General features: G+C 38.5%; 1 protein-coding gene across 8 annotated transcripts in view; it reads left to right on the plus strand.

Annotated features, from left to right (window-relative positions):
* Window positions 1-16,072: 16,072 nt before the first annotated feature.
* RYR2 (ryanodine receptor 2) overlaps window positions 16,073-25,799 on the plus strand; it is a 381,847-nt gene continuing 372,120 nt past the window's right edge. For 4 of the 8 annotated variants that reach the window (XM_027657253.1, XM_027657256.1, XM_027657255.1 and 1 more), the window contains exon 1: window positions 16,079-16,315. In XM_027657253.1, coding sequence (XP_027513054.1) covers window positions 16,268-16,315 — 48 coding nt within the window. In that variant the 5' untranslated portion in view covers window positions 16,079-16,267. Of the gene's footprint in view, window positions 16,316-25,799 lie in introns of all 8 variants that reach the window. The other 4 variants (XM_027657254.1, XM_027657259.1, XM_027657260.1 and 1 more) reach the window with 2 other exon arrangements.

The raw sequence follows: 25,799 nt of genomic DNA on the forward strand, positions 1-25,799 counted from the left end.
AACTGCTGTAAGCATCAAGCTCTTCTGTTGCTTCTTATGATGCAAACCCAAAAAACATGACAGTTTGTTGAGGCAGGGAACTTCTTCCTGGCTTGGTTGTTAAACATTACATAATTTCATTACCTACATAAACTGCTTTATTACTTGATTTTCGATCAAATAGAACCAAAACTTTCCTAACTCAAATGTCTTGTTCTCTGCAATGGTTTCCCACAGAATATCACCTCAAAAGATCAGTGTTATTTTCAAATGCTTTGATGTTCTAGGCTCACATCTAATCCTCTGAAAAGGATTTTCCAGGCTGATGTACAAGAAACAATTCCTCACTCCAAGTGTATGGCACACTCACTCCCTTAAATAACACTGTATTTAAAAAGTGTCAAACCCATTCAGAGTAATTGCATGTGCTATTCGACCCACAGAGAGAGGAGGAGAGTTAATTCTCTCAAATGAGCTGAATATAATGAATATTAGTCAGGAGCTTATTGCTTTTCGCAGAGATGCTTGTATACTAATGTTGAGGGGAAACACTACGTAAAATAGAAGAGGTTACTCAGAACTCGCAAAGCAGTACTGAGTCACCTGAATTGATTCTTCCAGAGAACAACATTTTCCTAGGATCAGGCCTCGATGCAGTAGATTGTGTAACACAAAGTTAAGGCGTTTACTCCTATGCCTACTGTTATTAAATTTGACCACCTGAGAATATTGATACATTGCTTTCAATGGGAACTGATGCGTAAGAACTTAAGTACAAGCAGAAACATGAAGTGATTTCTTACAATGTTTTCTTGTTGTTACAAGACTTTTTTTCCTCTCTGACAAATCAAGGGTTGCTGACTTATTATAGGGAACACATATCTCACTGGAACGTCTCAGGAGACATCTATTACATTAGAACTATACATAATGGTGTAACAGGAATGTGCCTGATCTTGCTCAGAGCTATTGCTCCCCACTGGAAATGTCTGTGGTGCAGTACAGACCTAGGGATTGGTACTTTCCTGATATACGTCCCTGGACGTTGCATTGACGTCTTTCCTGTAATGAGCAAAATATTTCCATCTCATTCCCCTACTTAAATTCTATACTCTCCTTCCTCTAAAGAATTCTTAGGTAAATGGGAGGTGTGTAGATAGCCAAGGCTGAATTGCTACTAACGATGATATCAAGAAACATCAGATGTTTAGATGACTTTTCTATCCTATGTTCAGGATCAAAATAAAACAAACAAACAAAAAACCTAGAGTTTGGATCAGAAAGGAAATCTTCACCTCCTCTCACTTTCCCACAGCCTGATTGAAGAGGAGATGGGGTTTTTACTTCTTTATTGTTCTTGAAAGTCTGGTGTGCATCTCACTTTCTTCAGTCCTGTGAGCATTTTCACTAAAAAACTCCTTGCTTTTTTAAGGGAGTATTGCATTGCTGATATCCTCTTTAGTCTCTTGGTGTTCCCCCCATCACAGTGCAATGTTTGAAATTCTCATCTTGTGCTGAAAGTCTTGTTTCTTATAATGTGTTTAAGTATGTTTATGCAACAGTGTTCTTGTGGATGCCCCTGTACCAACTGTTCCCCGTATGGCACTGGTTGTCTTCAGTGGCGATGGCTCTGTTACAGTCCTGTGTATCTACCTACTTCCAACTTACACTCAGTAATTAAATTATCTCTGTTATTTTGCAGTCCAAGCACCGTATGTTTGGGATGGCATGCAAAAACAAATCCCAGGCATACTGAGTATCCAGGGCTAGAGTTGCTTTCCTTTTCATTGTAGGTTTCTCTGTGGGAAGGACCTCTGTGAAAGCTGTATTGCAGGAACTTCTTGCTGCCATGCTGAGTGTCCAAAGAAATGCAGACCTGGCAGATGTGGTGCTCTGAGTGGCCCAGAGTGGGCTCCATTGCTTAATTTCCCCACATAGCACATTGCTTCACCCCATAGATGTAACCTGCCACTCTATACACACCTGCATGACGCTGTTGCCTTGCCTTTTCCCTGTCATGGATTAAGTTTCATTTGTTTCGTTTTAGGATGGGTAGCAAGCATATGAAGAGGTATTTTTTTTACTGCTAATGTCACCACAGATGGGAGCACAGTCTCTCTGAGAAATCTACTTTGGATGTATTCCACTAAATGTAGTGAGAGAGAGCTTTTTCAGGAGAATGTGGTTTGTGTGATTCATGATCTGATCAAAAAGATGGGACTCATATATTTATATAGGTTTTAAAGTCAAATGATATGCCTATTCTAGACACATGCTCAGTGAGGCCACACAGTTGCTGGGCCTTGTTTCTGCACATGAATTGATATTTTGTCAGTTGCTTATGAGTCAAAAACTTGTTCACAAATCTTTTGATTAGTCACATTAAAAAAGTCCCTTTTTTGCAGTCTTATTATAACAAAGCCACCCAGAAGAATATGAGCTGTAGGAATAGGGTCTTTGTATGCAGACAAGATTCTAATATGCATTCTGAAAAATCTTTAGTAATAATATCCTGAATTATGCATGTTTACAAGGATTTTTTTAAGAATACTAAGAAGAATTAATAGCAAAAAATTAATAAAGCAAGATCATTTCAGATTGATAACAATTTTTAAAATTTGCAATACAGTTTCTATGACATGAACTAATATCCTGAAGGAAGGTGATGGATACAAACAAATCTCAGTAAAATAATAAGGAAAGTGTAACTGGGGTGGCTGAAAATCTTTATTATCTCTAGATCTAATCTTTATTATGTCAAGATTCTGTGGGATCAAGAACAAATCAAAGGCAAATCCAATTGGCCTTGAAAATAATGAATTTTGTATGCTCCAGGGTAAACCCAATAATCTAAGAAAACTGAGAAAAATAGGCTTTTTGTACTTTGAAAAATGAAGTTACAGACCGTTGCAAGGTTTAAGGAAATCACATGGTTATCTCTGCTAGTGCTGAAACGTTTCCTTTAGTACAATTCCAATGATCTGACTGCTTTTGCCATGTCTGAATAAGTCTGACTTTTTTCTTTTTAATAATAAAGAAGCAGAATGTGTAAAATACTGCATTGTGTAAAGACAAATCAAAATACATGACTGACTGATCTTTCTAAAATAACTAATCATGAGTAAATCCCCTGTCTTTCTCCTATCATTGATTCCTTGGGCCTGAAATTGTTGAAATTAAGGAAACACACATATGAGGCTGATGGGCAGTTGTCATCTAATCCTGACAGATTTCCTGTCCATCTCCACTGAGGAGAGACTGAAGGGTGTTATCATTCTCCCGAGAGAAGCTAAATCCATGACACCAAATGGAATCTATACAATGTTCAACAGTGGGTTTCACCATCACCTCCTATCTCATGTGTCCATTTTCTTTTCTACCTTCCTCTTAGAGATCTTTTCTGACCTTTATGTGTGTGTGTTTTCCAAGTAGGTGTGACTTAGCTGATTAGGGCTGTGGCATGTCTTGTTTCACTGCTATGAACCCATGACTAAAAGGGCAGCTAAAAGCAGCATTGTAGTCATCAGATGCTGCTAGGAGTTTGCCAGGTTTTGGAGTGGTTGATAAGCCAATGTGCTGGGTCTGTCTTTTTCCAGGTGCAAGTGAGTTGAAATAGAATAGAAGTTATTTTTTCTTTCTAATTTCCATGCTTTTCTCCCTTTCACTGTGTGGCCTCAGTTTGCTTTAAAGAAGTAGCACTGATTTCAACTAATTATAACTTTTTGTCCCAAAGGGACACTTACTAACCTCTTTAACACAAAGTAGAAGGGGCTTTCCCTTATAAAAACTTTATCTAAAGACTGTAGATAAAGGCAACGGAAAATTGTTTACTGTTTTGCTTAATGTGTTTTATTGTTTTCCCTTTATCCCTAGTTATTGAAAAAGAATAAAAGTATTTTAATTTTCACTGTGAAAACAAATGGACAGTTTGAAACTCTTAATCCAAGTGTTATAGAATGTCATATTCAAATAAAGACTTTTGACCCTCCTTCTCTATCAAAATTAATACATTTCCCTGGTCATTTGATGGAAAAAAGCATATTGAGTGTTTAGAGAAGGACCCAACCACTTGGACCTCTGCCTGATTGGTGTTCTACCTTGGATTCTTTATAAAACTTACTATGAAGAGCACCTGTTAACACTGTACCTCTGACTAGCAAGAACTATTTTATTAATTACCAACAAATGTTACATAATCCTAGACAAAAATCAAATGTGCTTATAACAACTTTCTGCCAGTCCTAATCAGAGACCAAGATACCTTCCATCTGCAGGAATCTCCTCTAATGTGCATTTTTCAAATGGAGCAGACCTAAAGCATGATCTAAGACTTTTCTCTCAACTGTTTGGAGCAAGACCATAAGTATACTACATAAATATAAGGGATTTTGCTTTTAGTTTGGCAAAAGAATAAAAGCTGTGCATCTTGCCATACGCGATGAAACAAATAAGCTCATCTCTGTTGATAAAGCTAGTTCAAGTGGACTAAATAGTACTTTTCAGCTGCACTTGCACTTTGAACGGTCAGGGCTCAGAGGGGGTGGTTATGCAAACGCTGCAAGGGAAAATAAATGCATGGAGATATCACTACAAATAGCTACCTCCTTGAAATTCAGTATACATTTAGGTCCTAGGTTGTTTCTTTCTTTCACCAGCAGTGAAGGATAATGAGCTTCAGGGACTATGGGAACCTGCAATTGAAACAGAACTGAGATATCTTGTAAAACAACACTAAAAGGACAATGGGGGATCAAAGTTGATGGGAAAGGAACTACCAGAGTGACTATGTGCATGACAAAACTTTATGTGAAGACTGATTAAATGCCCTCTTTGTCCTTCTTTTCCTTGGCTAGGACTAATGTGTCATTTGAATGTTTTATCTTGCCTGGGAACAATTATATCTATGAATTCTGAGAGCAAATCCAAAATGCAGGGGCCACTGCATACAGAAGTCACAGTCCCGTAGCTGACTGACATAAAAATACAGGTGAAAAACCCAAGAACCAACCGCTGGTCATACAAGCTGGGGTGAGGGGAGGATAAGTAGTAGCAATATCACTGCAGAGAATAGTTATCGTAAAGCTAATATTATTTGATTTGGGTAAAAATTGTCTAACAGTTCACTCCATTATGGTCTTGCTTAGCTTTAAATAAAAATAAATTCAGCTGTCAGTAGGAAAGATCTGCTACATGGCCTAACTGGAAGCTTGTTTTCTTGACCAGTAATAAAAGCACATTTCTGCAACGGGAGAAAAGCAGTCTTCTGTCATTCTAAAGTCTAATTCAGAGTGGATATTGCAGTTGGTGCTGCTCCGTTTGCACTGACATCTCCATCCTCATTTAATGCTAATGTGTATATGTATAGTCTTATCTATGTATATACATGTAGTCTCATTATACCTATTCTGTGTGGTAAAACAAGTGAAGGATGTTAACATTATGCTTTAGGATCACTAGGCAGGGACTGAAATGGATTAGCAAATTATGTGTTCCTCTTAGGAGGATAAGCAATGAATCACCAACAAATTGCTGCCTTCTGCTAAATCAGCAGAAACCTGAATGTCCCGTTGTTAATTGTTTATGAGCTTCTTTTAATAGTTTCCTGTAACAGTTATCTCAAAATCTACTAATATTGTTCAAAAGCATAAAATCGCTATTTTCTGCTGCTTTGGAGTGATATACATCTGGATAATGGGGGTGTAAAATGTTATCAGTCTGTTGTGGGAGAGCTTTACACCCACTTTTTTGCTGGTGTCAATGACTACACATGCTAAGAGGCAAGCATGGAACCAAGCCTTTAAAATAAAATTCAATAAGCAGATTAGGCAGATTTGTCAGAAAACTCTGAGCTGCAGTGCCGCTGTTAATGCTAGAAACCATGATGTATTGCTAAAAAAGCAAATGTTAATTGGACAATTAAAATATCCATTTATGATATGCAGAAAAGCCTAGGGGTTCTGATTTAATGTAAAGCTGAGTGTTTCAAGTGCAACCATGCCTGCCTTGAAATGAAATGTGGAAATTTACTTGTGTATGGTTTATAAAAATACTTGCATGTTTACAGATTTCTCTAATTTCTAAGTGGGTGACATTTCAATGCATTTCCCTTTCTTGCTTAGGAATATGTTGGCCAGTTAGAAATGTTGAAACTGGATGATGCTTCAGTCATCTCGTGGTTTGAGAACAATTGCTTTACTCAGACCGAAACATCGTGCCCTGAGTTGGCCTTTTCACACTCTGATTACTAGGAGGTTAGCCCTACTGAATTAGAGTTACAAAATCTCCAAAGCTATTAAATGACCCCGGTAACCTCAAAGAGAAGATGGTCTTAAGTGGAGTAGGGCTGATTTTCTTGCTTTTAATGAAGTAAACCCATTCTGTTCTAAGCGACTCACCCGACTTTTCAATTGTTACTATATGTGGATACAGTTTTTGTGTGATTATTTTGCTGTATCATAAGGCACATAATACACTGTTGTATAAACAGAGTTAACAGGTTGCACAATGCTTATTCTCTAGAAAAACTGCTGAGCAATAAAAGGAGTGAAAAGAAAGATACTACAATAGTAGGATATTATAATATTGATTTATATTATATACTACTAAGATCAAAGTCAGAGAAGCAAAAATAAAGATGGGAAATACCTGATATATTAGCTGGTATTCACTTTCAGTGACTACCAAATTAGTCTCTGCTATCAGGAAAGCAGGAGCACCTTAGTTAAGAATCTTTGATGATGCAAAGAGGAAACAGTTCAGCTTGTCTTCACTGATCACTTGGTGAAATGCCCCTGCATCTGAGAAGGATGTTTGAACTATTTTTTAATATGCCATGTTCTTGGGAAACATATAGGAACTTTGCCTATGGAGTCAGTCTGAGCTGCATGAAGTAGAGCAGAATCCATTAACTGGGAGGGAGAACTAAACAGGAAGAATAAGGTTTGGAATGAACTAGTATTCCTGAAAATTATGTGAACAGTTCTACTAAATACTGAATAGTCACATCTAAGATCTTAGTGATGGTACAAAATGGTCCAGTTAAGAGGTTTTCAAAATAAAGAATGATTTGTTGGACTCAACAAGAGTCACTGAGTTTAAAGCAAGATTAAAATAGAATTTTGTACACAACAGGGAAACCCATTGTTAAAATCAACTGTACGAAAGATTCTGAAACAGATATCCAGCCAAGACCAAGTATTTATGACTGGAAAGGAGGGGAGAATTAGATAGTTTCTTTTTGTTTAAGTTCTTTGCACACCACAGAAGGCGACTAGAAACTAGAATTCACAGATAGTAGGTCCAGTCTAGCACAGCAAAATATCATGGCTAGGCTTCGCGAATGAAGATTTGGGAAGGCTCTATCCACATTTGCTACAGGCACGCTGGTGGCTTATGAGGCCAATACGTGACAGACATATCCGATTGCAAAAGGCACAGCAGAAAGACACCTTAGATGGTGTATTCTGCAAGGCACGGTTCTTTCTGCGTTGCCTTTTCTCCTCAAGAGTGATCCTGCGTGTGTTCTCGAAGGAGACAGCTGTGTTATAGATAGCGTGTCTCCAGGCCTCCCAATTGGAGGCCAGAGTAGACCAGTTATGGTGATCAATAAGGCCAAGGCTGAGATGTTGTTTCAGGGAGTCCTTGTATCTTTTCTTCAGGGCTCCTCTCATGCGGCAGCCAGTGGCAAGTTCACCATAGAGCAGGATCTTAGGGAGGCGGTGGTCCTTCATCCTTGAGATGTGTCCTGCCCAACGCAGCTGTGTTCTCAGCAACATGGCCTCAATACTTGTGACAGCAGCTTGCTCTAGTACAGATGTATTGGTCACATAATCTGACCAGCGGATGTTAAGGATTGTACGGAGGCAGCGTTGATGGAAGCGTTCTAGGAGATGCAGGTGGTGGCGGTAGATGACCCATGATTCGGAACCGTATAAGAGAGTAGACAACACTATGGCTTTGTAAACACTGATCTTGGTGTTTTTCTTCAAGTGTTTATTACACCATACTCTTTTGTGGAGTTTTCCAAAAGCACTATATGCCTTTGCTAACCTGTTGTCTATCTCTCTGTCAGTCTTACCATCTGAGGAGATGAGGCTACCAAGGTAATTAAACTGTTGGACTGATTTGAGCTCTGACTGGCCAATGGTGATGTGGGGATGATGGAAGACTTCCTGAGGTGCAGGTTGATGGAGGACCTCTGTCTTCTTTAAGCTGACTTCCAGCCCAAAGAGCTCAGGAGCATCTGCAAAGCAGGATGTTAAACGCTGCAGGGCTGCTTCTGTGTGTGTCTTTAAAATAACAATACAACCCCCTAAATCCTTTCCTTTTACAATTGAGCATACTATGCTCTATACATTTTGATTTAGATGCATTTCAGCATTTCTTCTTATTTAGTTCAGTAAGCAGTCACAAAAAGATGTTGTTTCCAGTTTCTAGAAGTAAGGCGTTTTATTAATTGCTATGGGATGAGATAGTAAGTACCTAAACAATGTATTTATGCAATATAGTTTCCTCATAGAGCTTCAGAAAACAGTTTTATTTTTAATTATAGAAGTCACTGAACCATAGCAAATATAAGTTTGGTGTTCTAGCAAGAACGTTGTAGGTACTGTTAATGTCTTGATTTATTCCTACTGTGTGATATGAGACTCCAATTAAGGAATTCTGCTACTTATTTCAATAAATAAATCTATTTGTTTCTGTTTACAATTGCGTTAATGAATATTTTCTTAAAATTATATTAGTGAAACAGACAATTGAATGTTGGTTATTTACTATATATCTTTTCCCAGATACCATACCTACAACAGTTAAGTGCTTGTTGTGACTGGAATGTAATCTTAGTGGTTTTGGTACTGCTACCTCCATGGAACTTTCACTTCTTAATGGCTACAGAGACTAATCTTGAGTTAAGAGCCAAACATTTTTTCCCCTGCAATACTGTAGTGGTGTTTAGATTTGTGGCTTTTAATGTCAAAAGGAAATTATAGCTCATGTGTGCCTTTCCAGGCAGAATAGCTTGTGCAGAGGACATTAGAATGACTTAAAGGAAGTCTGGAATAAACTCATCATAATTATAAAGACAAACAAATCCTTTAACCTGAGTAATTATTCTATATTAAAGAAATTAATAATTAACCGTGAAATCTGTGACCCCATGTTTATGTTGGCCTGTTAAATAATGGTGGGAAGAAGTAGCCTCATTACAGATTTCTCCTATGAGTATGTAGGGAACATCTATTTTTTTTCCTCAGTTATCTGCCCTGGCATGTGCACAAGGTTATTTGTGCTTATGTACAGTTGTTAATGCTTGTCCTTCTGACTTTGTCACCCACTGCAGAAGTAGAAACCATACTGTGTCACTTACATGACACCACAGATATCACAAAAGGTGTGAGAAGTATTCTAAGGTAAAACCCAAGTGTGTAACTCTCAAAACTATGGCCTGACATTTTTGTTTATAATAATGAAAAACAAATATATTAGTAAACTTCTTAGCACACAATTTTTGACTGAAAAAAGCTAAATTAGGTTCTTCACCCAGAAGGTGGTTGGGCACTGGAACAGGCTCCCCAGGGAAGTGGTCACAGTGCCAAACCTGACAGAGTTCAAGCATTTGGACAATGCTCTCAGGCACATGGTGTGACTCTTGGAGTTGTCCTGTACAAAGCCAAGAGTTGGACTTTGATGATCCTTGTGGGTGCCTTTCAACTCAGCATATTCTATATCATTTATTCACAGCGAACAGTTTGCCTAGTAACAGTTGTAATCCTGTAGTTGTGTTGTAATAATCACAATTCAAATAAGATGTTTGCATTATGACTAGCAATGGATCCAAGTTTGAAGTTTTAAGTGCTGAGTGGTGTTTTGTGTCTTGTGTGAATATTTGAGTCTTGGGCTTTATGTTATGATATACTTGGAAAAGTACTAGAAAAGGAAGGTGAAAGGTAAAAATTAAGATATTAATCTAATGATATTGTGGTTCACAGGTGTAATATTTAAAATTGGAAGACCTTAAAAGTGTCGTCCTTCCCTTTCTCTGCTTCGTCCTTTTTTTTTCCCTTTTATTCTTTTATTCTTGCCCTTATGTAGTAGCTTCTTGAGGCTACTACATCACCACCTCCCATAATATTTATGCGAAAAGTACATTTTAACTGCTAGCATAAAGGACATTCAGTTGGAGAATGGTCAGTCCAACTGAGTTTTGCATTGATTATCAAATTCGTTTATCACTAATTTATAAGCATTTTAAGTAATGTAAATATTTCCCCATGAATATTCTTTTCATTGTCTCTGAAGATAAATGAATTAGTTACTTCTCCGCAACCTGCCAAAAACTTTGACCTTTGGTAACTAGTATCTGATTAATACTGAAATGCATCCTAGAAGAAATTTCATGCTGTTCCCAGTGTTTGTGCTGTCTACCTTCATTCTTCCCCCATCTACAACTGGTTGTCTCAGCAGCCAAGGAAAAAACCCTTCTTTATCTCTATAGAACAAAATGCAAGTCTGCTGTATCACTGAAATTTGATTTTCTGAAAATGAAAGTGCAAAAACACTGCCTTCTCAAACAAGTTTCTTTTGAAGCAGACAAATCTCTTAACAATTATTTGCATTTCTCAAGTTTCAGAGCAGTGCTGTGGCTACTAAAATTTTTCCCACAAAACTGCCTGTTGCTTTAGAAACAGAACTGTTAAATATCACACAACTGAACTTCATAGCAAAGATTGCCATTGTAGGGACAGGGGATCAAGTTTTTCTGGTTTTATAAGTTTACTGGAAAACTATACAGCGGATTGATGGAGTTAGAAGGAGGGATTTCCCTGTCTTTGTTCTAGGGAGTTATTTAGGTCCTCGATTATTAACTCATTCAGAATACAATGTAATATTTAGACACTTACTTGAAAAGATTTTGCAAAGCTGATTAACTATTTGCAACAGCATTGATTTTTGAGACTGATGTATGGTTAACATAAATTATCAACAAAATTAAAATTACCTTTCTATTCCTTCCTTTTCATTGGCTAAACATTGATGGAATGTCAGTTGCAAGAAGCTGAAGAAAGCACTAAACACATTTATTAATACAAGCGAGAGAGAATGTATATCCTTATATACATTGTATATATAAGATGTATATCCTTATATACATTATAGTCATATAGTACATATATATAGTTACAAAATGACATAACCTGCTACAAGACTGAGGAAAACAGGAAATTCTATTTTGAGGATGCTATTCCATGTGCTCTTTTAATTTAAACCAACATTACTTAGAAACATAATATATTAACGCCTACAAAATGACCAAAGGGGAAAAAAAAGCGCCTTCAAAAAACTATTTCTTCTTTTGTGTCTCCCCACAGTTTCCAATGAATTTATCAGACAGTACATTAGAAAAAGTTCAAAAGAGCAATAAAAACTCAAAGGAGACAAGAACATGAAAACACAAGCAAACTTTTTCCCAAAAATATAAGCCACAAGATCCATACCTCCTTGTTAATGTTAATAATCCCACACAAAATAATAAAAAGAGAAATGAAAAGCTTTGAGCTTTCCCGGGAAGGATGCTTCAGACAGTGTTGGTTTCTTGTTCTTGGGTGAGAAGTGTAGATTTCCAGACTTTGGCACAGCCATATTCCAGACTACACTTAGACATGAGCTCAGTAGCTGCAGAACAGAAGTTTTCATAAAAAAGGAAAAATTTCACTGTCTAAATTTTATTATTGCACTGTATCCCTGTAGTAAATTCTTACATAATGCTATATATAGAGTACAGAAAACATACCTAATAACAGACATGCAATTAACACTTATACTGTATTTTATGGGTTCAGGATAAACACCAACTGAAGAAAATGCAGTATATTATTGAACTCCAGGGTGATCATGACAAGCACATACCTACATGATGTTAGGTATAATTATGTTCACCTAAACTCTGCTAATCTGCAATAAATTCTTCTTTAAAATTCAGTGTGGAATCGGGTCTACTAATTTTATTCTTCTTTCCAAGTCACAGTTGTAACCTAAACTGGCATAGATTTTACACTGATTCCATTTCATTGACCACAGTGGTGTTGATTTATGACATGTGATAGAAGATGCAATCTCTCTAGTTTTACACCCTTTGAAATAACATGTTTGCAAGATTGATATCTGGCTGAAAAGTCTGACATGCTGTAAGAAAGAACAGTGCCAGAAAGAAAGTACAGTATCTGCCCCATTTAATTCCTATTGGCATTATCTTATTCTGTGCCTCCAAGAAGAAAAAAATAGTGTGGTAGTATATTCTGCTAGATGAAAACAAAGAAACACCTGGAATTCCCTTCAGGTTACTAAATACTGAACGTTTACAATCTTGTTATTATTATAGACAGCAAACTCTGTTTTAGTGTGTGCATACAAACTTATCTATGCATCTTCTACCATCTAATTTAAGTGAATAAAATTTGAGAAATTAAAGTGCTAACATTCTTATAATAGTGTCAATTTATGTTCAGTTCAGAATCCTGCTGCAGTATCTCAGAAGCACTATCACACTGGTGCTGCTGTACTTCCTTGCATTATACCAAGAAAGCTGTTTTTTGGTGAAAGTTGTTAAGGGCATATTATGGGTCATAACAGTGCTGTTGCCTTGATAAACTAGGCTTGCAAGAACAAGAAGCCCTTGCCATTCAAAGGCAAAATGCACTCAGTACCTGTTATAGTGACAATTACAAACGTGTATGAAGATGGGCAGATTTCAAGTGCCATTTTAAAAACATAACAAAAACAGGGCAACAAAAGGTCTACATTAAGCAGCAGGCAACATAATGTGGGAGAACTGGACCAAAAATTTGAAAGACTTCTTCCGGATTGGGCAAAAAAGAAGTAGGTATAGTATATGCATGTCATAAGACAACTAGATAGCTAACAAAACATAAATTAGAGCTGTAAGGAACTACAATTTTCTTGCTAAAACTTTCTGTTAATTTTCAGAGGCTGTGTTAAAACTTTTAAATTCCCAAATCAGCATGGGATTATTTTGGTAGAAGTAGGGTCTAGTGTTTTCTGCATTTTTCTGTGGAAAGTACAGTTGTCAGTTGGTGATAAAAATCTTCAGACTTGTGGAAACCAGTGGCCATAATAAAATGTAATGCATGACTGAAAATGAGCAAATAACAGTGGGGAACACAAAGTTTATCGCTAGGGGGTTGACTGGCACCTTGATCTTTGAGACTGGTAGTCCTGGAGCAAGGAGCCCTGTTCCTCTGCACCCCCACAAAATATGCAATTCCACTGAATTCCACCTGCAAATATCAGCCATGGATGATGTTTATTCTTTTAGTTTTACTATGAGTTTATCTCAGAAACAAGTCTGTGAACTTCATGTTGCTTCCTGTTATGATAGAAATGATCATGTTATTTCCACTTAAAACCGATCAGTTGTTTTTAATTATTAATTAACCATAACCTCACATCAGCCAAAATGCATTCCCTTTAAGACACAGCACCAGTCCAGTTTTGAAAACATTCCTTATATTTTCACATGGGTAGAGTAACCTTGTGTGTTTTGAGTCAAAAGGGAGAGGTACATATAATACAGTTGATTGGTGTGGGCAGGTAACGTAGAGGAAGTAAAACTGTCCATCAGGAATTAGATTGTTCAGATGCTTTTGTGCATGTGCTGACTTTACATTCTGTGGATATTTTATAATAGCTAATACGTATTTTGCAGATATGTACATACAATATTCTATGTGTACTGCACACATGAATATTTGTCCTTGATGAATAATTAAACAAGAAGCTGTGCTTCCAACTACATTCGGCCTTTATGACCCTGTTCAGAAAGTTTCCAGAAGAATCTATTACCTTTCCTGATTTTAACTTTGCTTCCTAAGCAAATTATCTAATGTAGCCAGGTGTGGTGTATGTATGTCTGTTACTGTGTAATATTTTTTGAACTATCTGGAAAATTCCAACAATTTAACAGAGGACTAATAGTCCTAATAATACATGCTCTTAGTCATTTCATTACAACAGATGCATGGGCAAAGAAGATAGCAGATAATATTCTGGTGTCTGAAAAACTGCAGCATACAGTTCACTTACATTAGACATCAACAAATCTGCACGTTAGAGAAATAATACTGCCCTAGCCTTGAGAACCTTCAGATGGAGTTTTCATCTTGCTAAAAACCAAGGAGTCTAATTATGAGCTCCAAATCTGTAAGGAACCAGGTATCATCAGTTCCACATTCTTGGAACGACTTTCCTTATGTCATAATGTGCTGAAAACTGTACAAAATGTTTTAGGTAGAGATGTTAGAGGGGACTATTTATAGTTCTTTTCTTTCTTTTCTCTCTAATGTCCTTGCATTACATGCTGGAAATAAAACAAGCATCTAATCTATTACTCACTTTCAAAGCATTATGGAAGTTATCTTGGATGTTTGACAATCCAGACCTTGGTCCTGTAAACTCATGTGAACTGAGATTTACAACCATATGAAACACATTCACAAATAGTAGTGCTGGAACTGACTTGAGCTGTAAGTAGAATAAAGTGCAATTATATTTGTTCAGTGCATTTTTATAAATCCTAATTTTTTAAAGTTATCCAAAGCCAGGACTTTTCTTCATAATTGGGGTAGGTTTCAAGAAATATCTCTCACTTTAAATAATATAGAGGAAGGCATATTTAGGAGGTTTGAATAAACTATGAATGAAAAATATGAAAAAATGTCTTTATTTTATCATTCTTAGAAAAAAATATTTTCGGTCACGAGTAAGTTTGAGAGGTAAAAATCTCTTCAAGTCAGTAGTAACTGAAACAAGGAAACTATAGAGGAAATGCTTAAGCTGGAGTTCATCTGCAGAACTCTGGAGTTCATCTGGAGAACCTCTATATTAAATACTCATAGATTACTTGCTCTAGAGGCCTTATGGGTCATGGCTGCTCTTGCAGTTTCCAATCTGTCAGAAGAACAGGTTTTCTACTGCTGGAAGTAATGATAAAATCTCCTAGGTGTTTGATAACACTTTTTCATTATGTCCTTGAACGGTGTGAAGTTACAGATTATGGATATGGCTTCTCTAGAAACACTTATGTATTTTGTTATGCTAGCCACATGGCCTGATTACCAAAATAACTGTGATTTCATTATGTTTACCAGTTTTGGTCCTTCAGAAGCCTTCTGCAGTCACACACCCCTCACACATTCTAAGCTGTCAATGATCCAGTTTCAATTTTACTCTTTTTTAAGATATTCTGTTGTCCTCACCTTATGACCACTGCATCACATTAGCAGAGCCCCTCTGCCATGTATTTGTTCCAGGGAGCTGTTGCTGTTAAATGCCTGGCAGCTCCCGTGGCTTGCCAGACTTTTTTTTTGATGGAGGCCAAGCATCTTTCCTGCAATGGGGTTATGTGTCCGTGGTAAGGTACGGTCTGCACGAATGCTCGAAAGATGAGCTATTCCATGGCAGCCCTTGTCTTCACGCTACGGTAAACACACGGTAGCTATCCTTCAAGGGAATGATATTTAAAGCTTTACATTCGCTCTGGGTTAAGCTCACTCACACGATGGTTGAGGTACAACACCCCGTGAAGCCATGTTGAACCTTCCACCCCTTCTCCCCGACAGTACTGTCCGGTGGCAAAAAAACTGGCGCAGAGCCGCTTAATTAATACCTCTCCTGAGGTATCTCTCAGTGCAGCACATCACGCAGAACTCCTGCGGGACAGACGTGCCCAGGCAGGCAAGGCGCCGGCCGGCCTTCCCGGTGCCTCCCGGCGGGGCTGGTGCAGCCCCGGGCTCGGGCCGTGCGAGGAGACCGTGAGGCGGGCCAGGGCAGCAGCATCACCGCCCCAGGCGCGCCCCCGGCCGAGCCCCCCGCGCCGGCCGGGGCCGCCTCTCCGCGGAGCAGCCGGAAAGGGGCGCTGGGCGGCGCGTTTGGAGTGCGGAGGGAGCGGGCTGCGGATCACCTGCAGCGGCGGGGGGGGCTGGGGAGCTCCGCCTCCCCCTCCTCCCCCGGTTAATCGCATCCCCCTCCCCCTGGCAGGACTGGCAGCCGGGCAGCGCTGTCAACCTGCTGCAGGGGCTCGGGCACCCGCACCCCGCTCGCAGCCGGGGCCGGGCTGGGGTTGCCGGCTCCGCCGCCCTCGCACTTGCCCCAGCCCGGTGCGGTGCGGCCGTGAGCCTCCTGCCATCGCCGCCTGCCCGCGGGGAGCGACCGCCGCCGCCGCCCGCCCGGGCACCGGGAGCAGCGCCCGGGAGGAGGACAGACAGGGGGAGCCATGGCCGAGGGGGGCGAGGGCGAGGACGAGATCCAGTTCCTGCGAACTGTAAGCGCCGCGCTTGCCTCCCTCACCTCCGCGCTGGCGTGGGGCAGGGAACGGGGCTGCGCCGGCCGAGGGCAGCGGGGGGAGACGCCCAGACCTCGCCGGGGTGGGAGCCGGGAGAGGGCAGCGGGAGGCGGGTGCTCGCTGTCCCCGCCGCCCCGGGGGCTGCTGTCGGAGGGCTCCGGAGCCCCAGCCCCGTTCCTCTCCACCTGGCACCGTGTTGCCCCGCACCCACGGGCAGAGGGGCGACAACCGCCCGCCCTCCCTGCTGGCGATGCCGGGATGAGCGGGAGGGGGAGGCGGTGGGGGTACCCCGGGCAGGGCGAGGGGCGGGCAGCCGGGCGGGGGGCGAGCGGCGCTTTCCCAGTAGCACCTCTCCTTGCCGCCTTCCCACCCGCCAATGTGTTCGCGTACTGCAGATACTAACCGAGCAGCCATCCCCAGCGCGAAAGCTGCAATCACACTCCTTTTGCAAAAATAGAGTTGGGGAAAAAAAGCAACTCTCCCACCCTATCCCCTCCCCACGGAGGTTCCCACTAACTTGCAAGCGTTCTCGTCGCTGGGCACAGACTAATACTGCTTTTTCTGGCGTGCGCATCCTTTCGTTACTTAGATCCAAAGCATGTTAAGGCGCTAGAGCGTTTCTTCCCTCAGTTTAATTAATACATCAGGACTGCTGCATCTAATGCTTATCTGGATTATTTTTCTTCAAGCATTGCTTTATTTACCTTCTCGGCCATCTCCCAAGTGTCTTTTATATGGACAATCCTAGCAAGTTTTGCAGATGAGCATCTTTGAGTAGTGGCGTATACAAACCGTGCCAGTTTGAGGAAAAATTGCTGAGACATTTGATAAGTAGAGCTGAAAACACTGAGACTGTAGGATAAAGCTTAAGTTCCTCTTCATTTAGTGCAGTCTGATTTAGAAAATGTTCATGTTCGACATCCTGTAAGAAAATACATCTAAAAAGGAGAGGAAAGCAAGCCACTGAGTGGATGTGAAGCATATTCATATGCTGTTTGCAGCATTGTGAATCCTGGGTCTCAGTCATCTTCCATTTCTACCAGAAACCCTAAAATAATAGATATGTATCCTGTTATTCCCTTTTTGTTTGTTTGAGGATTCTTGGAAAATCTTCTTTTACAGGAAATACAGCTGTTATGCAACATTGGCATGAAGATTGGCAACTTTTTTCCTGTTAGTGCTATGTGACTTCTATTTTAGTGTTGTGTAACACCTAAAGACAAAACAGAAAAATACTTCTGTGAAAGATAATTTGTCATCTCAATTTATGAGAGTTTAATTAGTAGTGCTTCTCACTGGTAAACATTTTTGGAAGACTTGTACAATGGCAGTTTTACTGCAGGCTTGAATGTTAAGCTTAGCTTGTGTTATCTGAATGCTTAATAGGGAAAGAGGAGCAGTGAGCATGCTAATACTTCTCAGCACGTATACAGTAATGTTAAACTCCAGCACCTGACAGCAGCAGCATGTTATGTAAAACAGCACTCCTGATAATGTGTGTCAGTCTTAATACAGATTTGGCAAACCCAGTCTTAGATAATACTTAAAAATGTTTAGAATGTTGTACTGGTGGTAAAATGACCTTGAATATGGTAAACTGAGGCTTGGGGGAGGCTTATTGTGTAGTGAAATCTGTTTTCATGTGAAGTTTTGATCTCTAATCTGTAGTGGTATGTAAGTAGTGATTTTTACTCCTCTCTTCCTTCCACTTTGTCTAAGTTACTCAGAAAAGTCTGTTGCTTTAGACATAATTTTTAATGTAGTCTTCCTTCTGTCTATTCTTAGAAAGCTTGGACTAGTGTTCTCTAAAGCTATTAATTGTGCGTAACTTTCTGAATGCGATTGATAGAAAGCACTGGAAATTGAATATTACCTGGTAATTGCTGCAGTTTTTATTTTTATTTATTTTTAAAATAGTAATTAAGGACTGACCCATTCATAAATGTTTCATAGATAAACAAGAACTTTTCAAAGAACACTCTAGGCAAGCAAAAAGCATTCGATACTTGGAATATTTTCAGGATGACATCTGTAGGCCTACTACATGTAAGCAGTGCTCTTCATGTTTTTTTGATAGGACCTGATAAACTTTCTAAAATTGTGAGTTCTTTTTCTGATATTTCAAAACTACTGTAGCATCTTTAGAGTTTACCCTGAAGTATTTACACTATATTTTTTTAATGTTTAAGGAGACATATGAGATTTTACTCAATTAAAAATACCCTTTATTTGCATTAAGGGACTAAACTGAACTTGTATTTGCCCCCCATGTTGATGTATAATTTCTTTTTTCCTTTCCTCTTTACACATTCCTATATGCCTAATGATCCCTCTTTTTTGTTTGCTGCTCTTATTTTATTCTTATTTTTTTGGTAAGGTGGTGTCATGCATTATCTCCTCCAAATTTTGCTACTAGGGTGAATTTCTGTTTCTTTTGGGAATAATTTGAGTTTGCTGCATCAATTCTGAGAAGTGAATGTAACATGTTAGTGCCATGTATTTCTGGAAGCATCAGTCCTTACTTTGTTTGAGATAACTTTGGACAGACTGGGATTCAGCTCTGTGCTGTTCAGTTCTCCTCAAGGAAATCTTCTGTAGTGCTGTGAATGTTACGTTTCTCCACAAACAGGGATCTCCCTCATTACTTTGCTGAGTGCTCCAGGTGGAGATGACCTTTCATTATGTATGGCCCTTTTTAAACTTGGGCATACATTCCCCTGACTTCTCCTAGTGAATGCACACATATTGTGGAAGAGAACTGAAGAGGAGTGAGTGTCTTGCCCTTGCTTTTATTAGTTGTGTGTCTGGAGCAGACTTCTTCCTTGTAGAGGAGATTTTGCTTTTAAGTATTAAAAAAGAAGAAGGTATGTACAAAATAGACTTTAATTATTTGGTCTTTACAGTCAAGAATCTAAAGCACTTACAGTTAATATGGAAATTACCTATTTTTTGTTTGATTTTGTTTGGAGGTTTTTTTTATTTTTTTTAAATTTTTTTTTTTTTTTTTAGGATGTGTAGTTTGACCAGCGTGAAAGTAGTTCAGAGTTGCAGGAGAGAACAGAAAATGTTTTTGCCTAAATGCACAGTCTCCTTCCATAATGCACACTTGCAAGGACTGCTTTTCGTGACACAGAATCCCCATAGGGGAAGGCCTTTGCATGGAGTGGGGTGACAATCTGGTGAAGGGATTAAAACAATTGCAATGTTTCAATGAAATACTGCCTATATATGTTCCTTATATTCATTAAGGGTGTCCTGAATTTTAGGATCAGTATGTATCTAAAAGTGATGAGAAATGTGTAATTTAGCTATTTGATCTTGTGATATTCCTGATGCCAGTATATATGCTTTTCTGGAGTTGTGGAGTTTCTCAGTGTAGAAGCAGGTCGTCTTTTAGCTGTTTATGGTAGGAGACACCACCAGGACACACTAAAATAGGGCTGACAGGGTTATGGTCTGTGTCACTGTCTTCTGAGACAGTGAAGACTACCATGCCTGTCAGGAATCAGAAGCATAATCAGTGTGAGCAGCATGTTTTCCCCAGGTCAGATGGAGTCATCATCTCTTTTTCACCCTTTTTTTTTTTTTTTTTGTAAAGGTTGAAATGCCAGTGTTCCATGTTTCACTCTCTTTTATTTTTCTTTTTTTTTTAATTAGAACGTTGCAGTAATAGAGAATTTTTGCCTGTGTGAACATATTCTGTGCTACCTTATTTTCTACATGGACTTAATAGTTCTGAGTGTGACTGCCAGAAAAAAGTGTAAGTTTACTTTGCAACACTGGAAAAGTACTTTTAAAAAAAGTTAAACATTACTTAGGATTCATGTTTGACATGCAAAAGATTTTATTCACTCAGTGCTGCGTTTTAATACTTCAGATAATAAAAGAATTAAGTTTATGGGAGAGATTTTTGCTCCATTCTGAAAGGAAGAATATAATGTATTCACATTTCAAGGACATGAGTTCTGTGATTCCAGAGTCACTTCTATTCCAGATATTTCTCATTATGGCAATATTTAAACAATATGGCAATATTTAAATCTGACTAATAATCATATGCTTAGATGCCATCCTAAATGAAGATTCTGTGGAATTAGAGGACACAAAAGGAACCTGGAGAAATGAGGTTCGAAGATTATTGTAAAATAAGTCACTAAACATCAGAAGAATTGCTATGTGAATCTCTCAGTAAAATAGAATAGAAAAAAAGTTAGGGTTTTTTTTAATCCCTTAATTTATACTGCTTATCTTTAAAGGAATTTATCACAATACATTAGATTCTGGTAGCTGCAGTCATCAAACATACAAACATGATTCCCAGAGTGCACTGAAGAAAATGCTCAAAAGCAATCTTGGATGTTAGAAGCAATTTTAGAATAAAATAATGCTGAAAAACACTCTGGGTATTTTTTGTTTATTTTAAAAAGTGTTTCTTTTATTTGTCAGTGTGTGACTTTTGGAGATACACCAGGGACTGACACAAGAGACCACTGTTTAACAGCTCATGTGAGGGATGGCGTGGTTGAGATTGCAGCATTTGTACCTTCCTCTCTAAGGCACTGCACTGCAGTACAGATACTGAATATGATCTCAAATTTTGTTTTGGAATTGAGCTGGACAGGCTGTTTGAAGTGAATGGGTTTTAGCCAGGACATGTAGTCCATTTTGTATTTGGGAATTGCATGTGAACATTTTATATATAAATTTTTTTATTCCAGAATTGTTTGCCAAACATTTTATACCATCATTAGAATTATATTACTGGATAAAATCACTTGTTTAGCACGTGTACTGTCTTGTCCAGTGTTCTGCTTTTGGAAGTTGTCTTTATCAGATATGTGAGAAGGCAACTGAGGAAACTGTAGCAAATAATTGGTCCACCAGGGAAGTTTCTTGCTAGCCCTGTGAGTTGCTTGCCTCACGTTCTGAGAGACAGAGCTGCGTTTCCTGAAGATGTTTTGATGCATGCTGCTCTTCAGTATTGTGGAGGCCTGAGGAAAATCCATTGTAGGAACTTAAGCTGTGGACAGACCGTAAAGAGAGAATTCCAGTTAATTTCTGACCCAAGATGTACAGTGGTCTTGAGAGCTATATCTGACTTTCACTTCTCTATTTAAATGCTATATTACTACAGGCATATTGTTAAAGGTGGTCTTTTCTCTAATATAGCTGTGTGGAAAGTGTGCAGGATGATCCTAATTCAAGAAAGTACATTGGTCTTTCTTGTGCAGGGATAGGGATGCACTGAAACATTTCTTTGAATCTAGATAAGAGATCTGAAACTGTGTGGGGAAATAGTCAGTGGATTGACCCCAGGAAGTACGTGGGTTAAACTAAAAATACAGAAATCTGATTTTTATATTTATGGGTGATTCGTGTTGAAACTCTGAATTAGTTTTGGTTTTGTTTTCTCAATTACACCTAGGCTTTTGTTTAAACTTACTGAATTGACTGAAAAAGTAGCTGTGGTGAATGACAGAAGGCAAGTCAAGAACTGCATATGTATTCCTATACTTCCTAATAAAACTTCAGTAACATAGATTTGAGTTTTTTTTTGTCATGATACTGGTCCATAAATAACCTTTGAACTCTAAAATGAGCACATTTTATCAGGGTGAATGAAAGGATCTTAAACTTTATCTTACTGTGTTTGTTTGACACAGTTATACCCTGAAATTTCTTCATATCTCAAAGTCAGGTATCATTTTACATCTCTAGTCTGTATTCTGCTAAAGACCTATACTATGTGTTGCAAGTGTATGGCACTTGTGCACTTGTCTGGCTGTGCTGTCTATACCATTCTGGAAATGGAGGGCCTCTTGAAGAGTCTGCCTGATGCATCTCGGCAACTGAGAAAAGGCATAAAGGAACTAGTTTTGATAATAGTTTAAGCTTTTTAAAAGCAACCACAGCAGTATGGAGTTTACTGAAATATTCTGTGCCCACGAGGAGCACAGCAATGGTATTTCTTTGTTCTCCTTGTAAAAAAAAAAAAAGAGCAACTTAAGGGCAGCTACTGCCTGAAACATCATCACAGAAGAGGTCACCCCAGTTTTCTAGCAAAGACTGGCAGTAACTCCCATGTGGTTTTACTGCAGGGTAGTTTTATGCTGCAGTCTCTTGTTATTAAGTGTGAGATTCATTAACTAATTATGTATTCACTTATTAAAGAACTTTTGCTTTTCTTTTTAAATTTTTTTACATTATGATGGTGCAACTTGTCAGGTGAAGGGCTTAAACTCTTAAAATATGTTGCTGCTTCTAGAACCCAGTGATATGTTACTCAGCTATGGATTGGAATAAATGTATGTTTGAGGCATGTAATTTAGTAGAAGGTTTGCTTAGCTTATCAAAATTCCTTAATAAAAACAAAATAATGTCTAGATGTCTCCTGTTAGGAAAGGGAAATATGGGATAGGTAAGATGTCATAACATAAGCTGTATCAACTTACAGCTGCAACTTCTGTTTAAATGTGATGCTATAATGGTCAGTTTTAAAGGAATATTAATGTGTTTGCAAGAGTGTTCACACTAACAGCTACATTAAATTTTAAATAAAAAGATGAGTATACTCTTTCAGTATTGTGGCATACTTTAATTTTTATCATAGTCCAGAATGACTTCCTTAAAATTGCCATGTGCTTGAAGAAAACTGTAGATATATTAGGTTACCTAGTAATTCAGTAGACTTCAAAGATGGACTTTGGCAAAAATCTCCAAGATACATTCTGTAAGATGCATGGATCAGTTAATTTTTATCATGGACCACATTTTAGTGGAGGACAAGTTTTTTGCTTTGTTTAATTTGGATTTTTTCATATTCTGAACACTTTAGGAGCACTGAGAGGGAGTAACAAGATCATTACATTTTGTGAGGTAGCTTCCCAGAGGATTTCAGAGTAATTAATGCTGCATAATAACATAGTTGTATTACCTGGTTGTTTTTCACTTGACTGTCGGAAATAATATCTGATGGATATTAGCTGGCAGAACCAAATGCCAAATGCTGGCATGTCCTGTCTCTCTACCTGTGTGAAAACCTCTCTGGAATCCTACTGTGAAAACTGAGTGCACTGAATTTAAAGAATGTCCCTGATTAAATCCTTCTTTCAAAGGAATGATGGAAAGAAGCAACACAAAATCTGCATTGGCTTTCTGAGGATTGCGAGAAAGTGGAGTTTTATCAGTGGAATCAAGCCAGAAATGGTTGTCTCTTACAGCTATATTTCTTCCTTTCAAACCAGGCAAAGTTGGCAAAAATGAGTGCCTGGGATTTGTGTGGGATGCATTCTTTGCTTTCATAAAAAGGAAAATGGGAAAGAGGAATGTGTCTTCCTTTGCTGAATATGCCACATAATTTCCCTTGGTATATGAGCCTCTTCATTCCTCTGATGAGCAAACAGAATTCCTTATATAAAAATTTAGGTGGAGGAATGAAAGGAATTTGCAGAGTTTTCGAAGTAAGCCTAGGCAATTGGATAGATTTGCATAAAACTTGGTAAACTATGGGATAGTTGGATTCATCCACTGGTAACTGATCTTCATCGTACATCAGGACTGTAGCCATGCTGATAAACATTTGAACATCCCGTATGGTGTGTTTATTTTCTAGTTGCAGAATGGAATAATTTAGTTAGAACTAACAGAGGCATGCTAAACACAAGCTAGGTCATTAAACCTCTCCCTGCAGACACACGGTCTTCATCCTGAAGCAGTCTTTGTTAAAACATTTGGTTCCAGTGGAACAGAGGAAATCTGAATACCTGTACAGGTGAATAAGAAACCTTTAGCCCTGCAACAGTCACGAGAATTCCGTGTGATCCTTACAGTGGGGATTTGCCAAAAAAGAAGCATCAATTGCATGACTTCATTTTTTTGACTATTTTCTGCACACTTATGAATTAGTTTTTGCAATGCTAATGCATGGACAGTTTTGTGCATTTACACAGTCTTATTTCAAGTACCAGGGAGATGGAATGCACGTGCCCTTTTCCATGCTACAGGAAAGTAAAAAAATTCACAATGTGTGGTGTAGGGAAATACTCAGTAAGAACGAAATAGGGATGGAGAGAACCTTTCTTCTGGTTTTAGAGAAAATTTAATACCCCTTCACTGCTTAATTGTTGGATTAATCTTTTTTTAAAAGCTTGTATTAAGTAAATGTCGGTTCTGGTTGCTGTTTTTCTACCCGATCTAACACAGAAAGCAAAGACTTGTCTCATGATTTGACAGGTACTAGCAGGCACCTGAAGGAACTGCAGTGTTGCATTCATGCAGACGTGGAGCAACTCATTCATGAGATCTATCCCAGCAAGTGTGGCTGAAGAGATCTAAGTCTCCTAATAAAGGAACTAATAGAGATAAAAGTCTGTGCAAATAACACTGTACGAATTTTCAGGGCCAGAAATGTTAGACAGCTTTGCTGAAGTATGACTGTTGAGGCAAAGAGTCAATGAATCAGTACTATCACAGATGCAAATATGATGCTCCCATAGTAAGGATAACGTGGATAAAGGTTGTATTTATTGGTGTGTACATAAGAAGTCTTCCTAGTTTATTGTAGTCTTGGAATTATGTAGTAGTCCTTCAGAATAGCTTGTTAGCTAAAACCCCCCAGTAGTTTAATATTTAGTAATTGAAGGAGGGTGATAGCTACACAGGTAAATTCAGAAAACACAAATGCCATAGATATTCCATCATTGTTGACCGAATTTTGGTATGGTAAGCTTGTGAGTTAATGATTCATATCCTACAATGTTTTTTAGTAGGTCTTGACCTGACAGTCTGACTGCCTGATAAGGTATGTCAGCTATTATTTAGTCTTTAATTACTTCTAATATGTCTAATGTAATGAATTATGCATTTAAAAAGTTACTACTTTTGATACTGGTACATTGATGGTAAAAGAATCTTAAAGCTTGCAAGAAAAAAGGATTGTAAACAAATCATCAGTGGAAACCTGGTCTCCATTTTGAGCTGACCAGGATTCTTGTAGAAACATCCCGTAAATCTCATTTTGCTATGAGGTTCCTGAAATTCTGTAGAAAAAATATTGTTGCAGTTTGGATAGTTTCAAAATATTACTTGCAATGTTATGCCTCCAAGTCCATTTTGGGAATCTGTTAGCAGTATCTTGTACAAGAAGAGTGCTGTGTTTGTTCTGTACCCTATCTTCTAGTTCATTTTAAATTGCTTTCCTTTGTAGTTTCAACATCTGAGTCCAAAACTTTGTTTACTTTCCCATTTTCCCTTTTTCTTGTTAAAGTCACTGAGAGCCCTGTTTTCTGGTATTGGATTTGATTGCTCTTCGTGATTTTAAGTGTGACACAGCTTCAGCCTAAGCGTGTAGTAGGACTTGCTGTTTTCTTTAGTTATGAATTTAAGCATTCATTCAAATTGGTAGAAGGTTATTTTCTTCAAGGGGCTCATAAATTTGGAATTTCTTTCCTTATCTATTTTTTCC

The sequence above is a fragment of the Corapipo altera genome, unplaced genomic scaffold (assembly GCF_003945725.1).
Source record: "Corapipo altera isolate COAL_440 unplaced genomic scaffold, ASM394572v1 2c, whole genome shotgun sequence".
NCBI lineage: Eukaryota > Metazoa > Chordata > Aves > Passeriformes > Pipridae > Corapipo > Corapipo altera.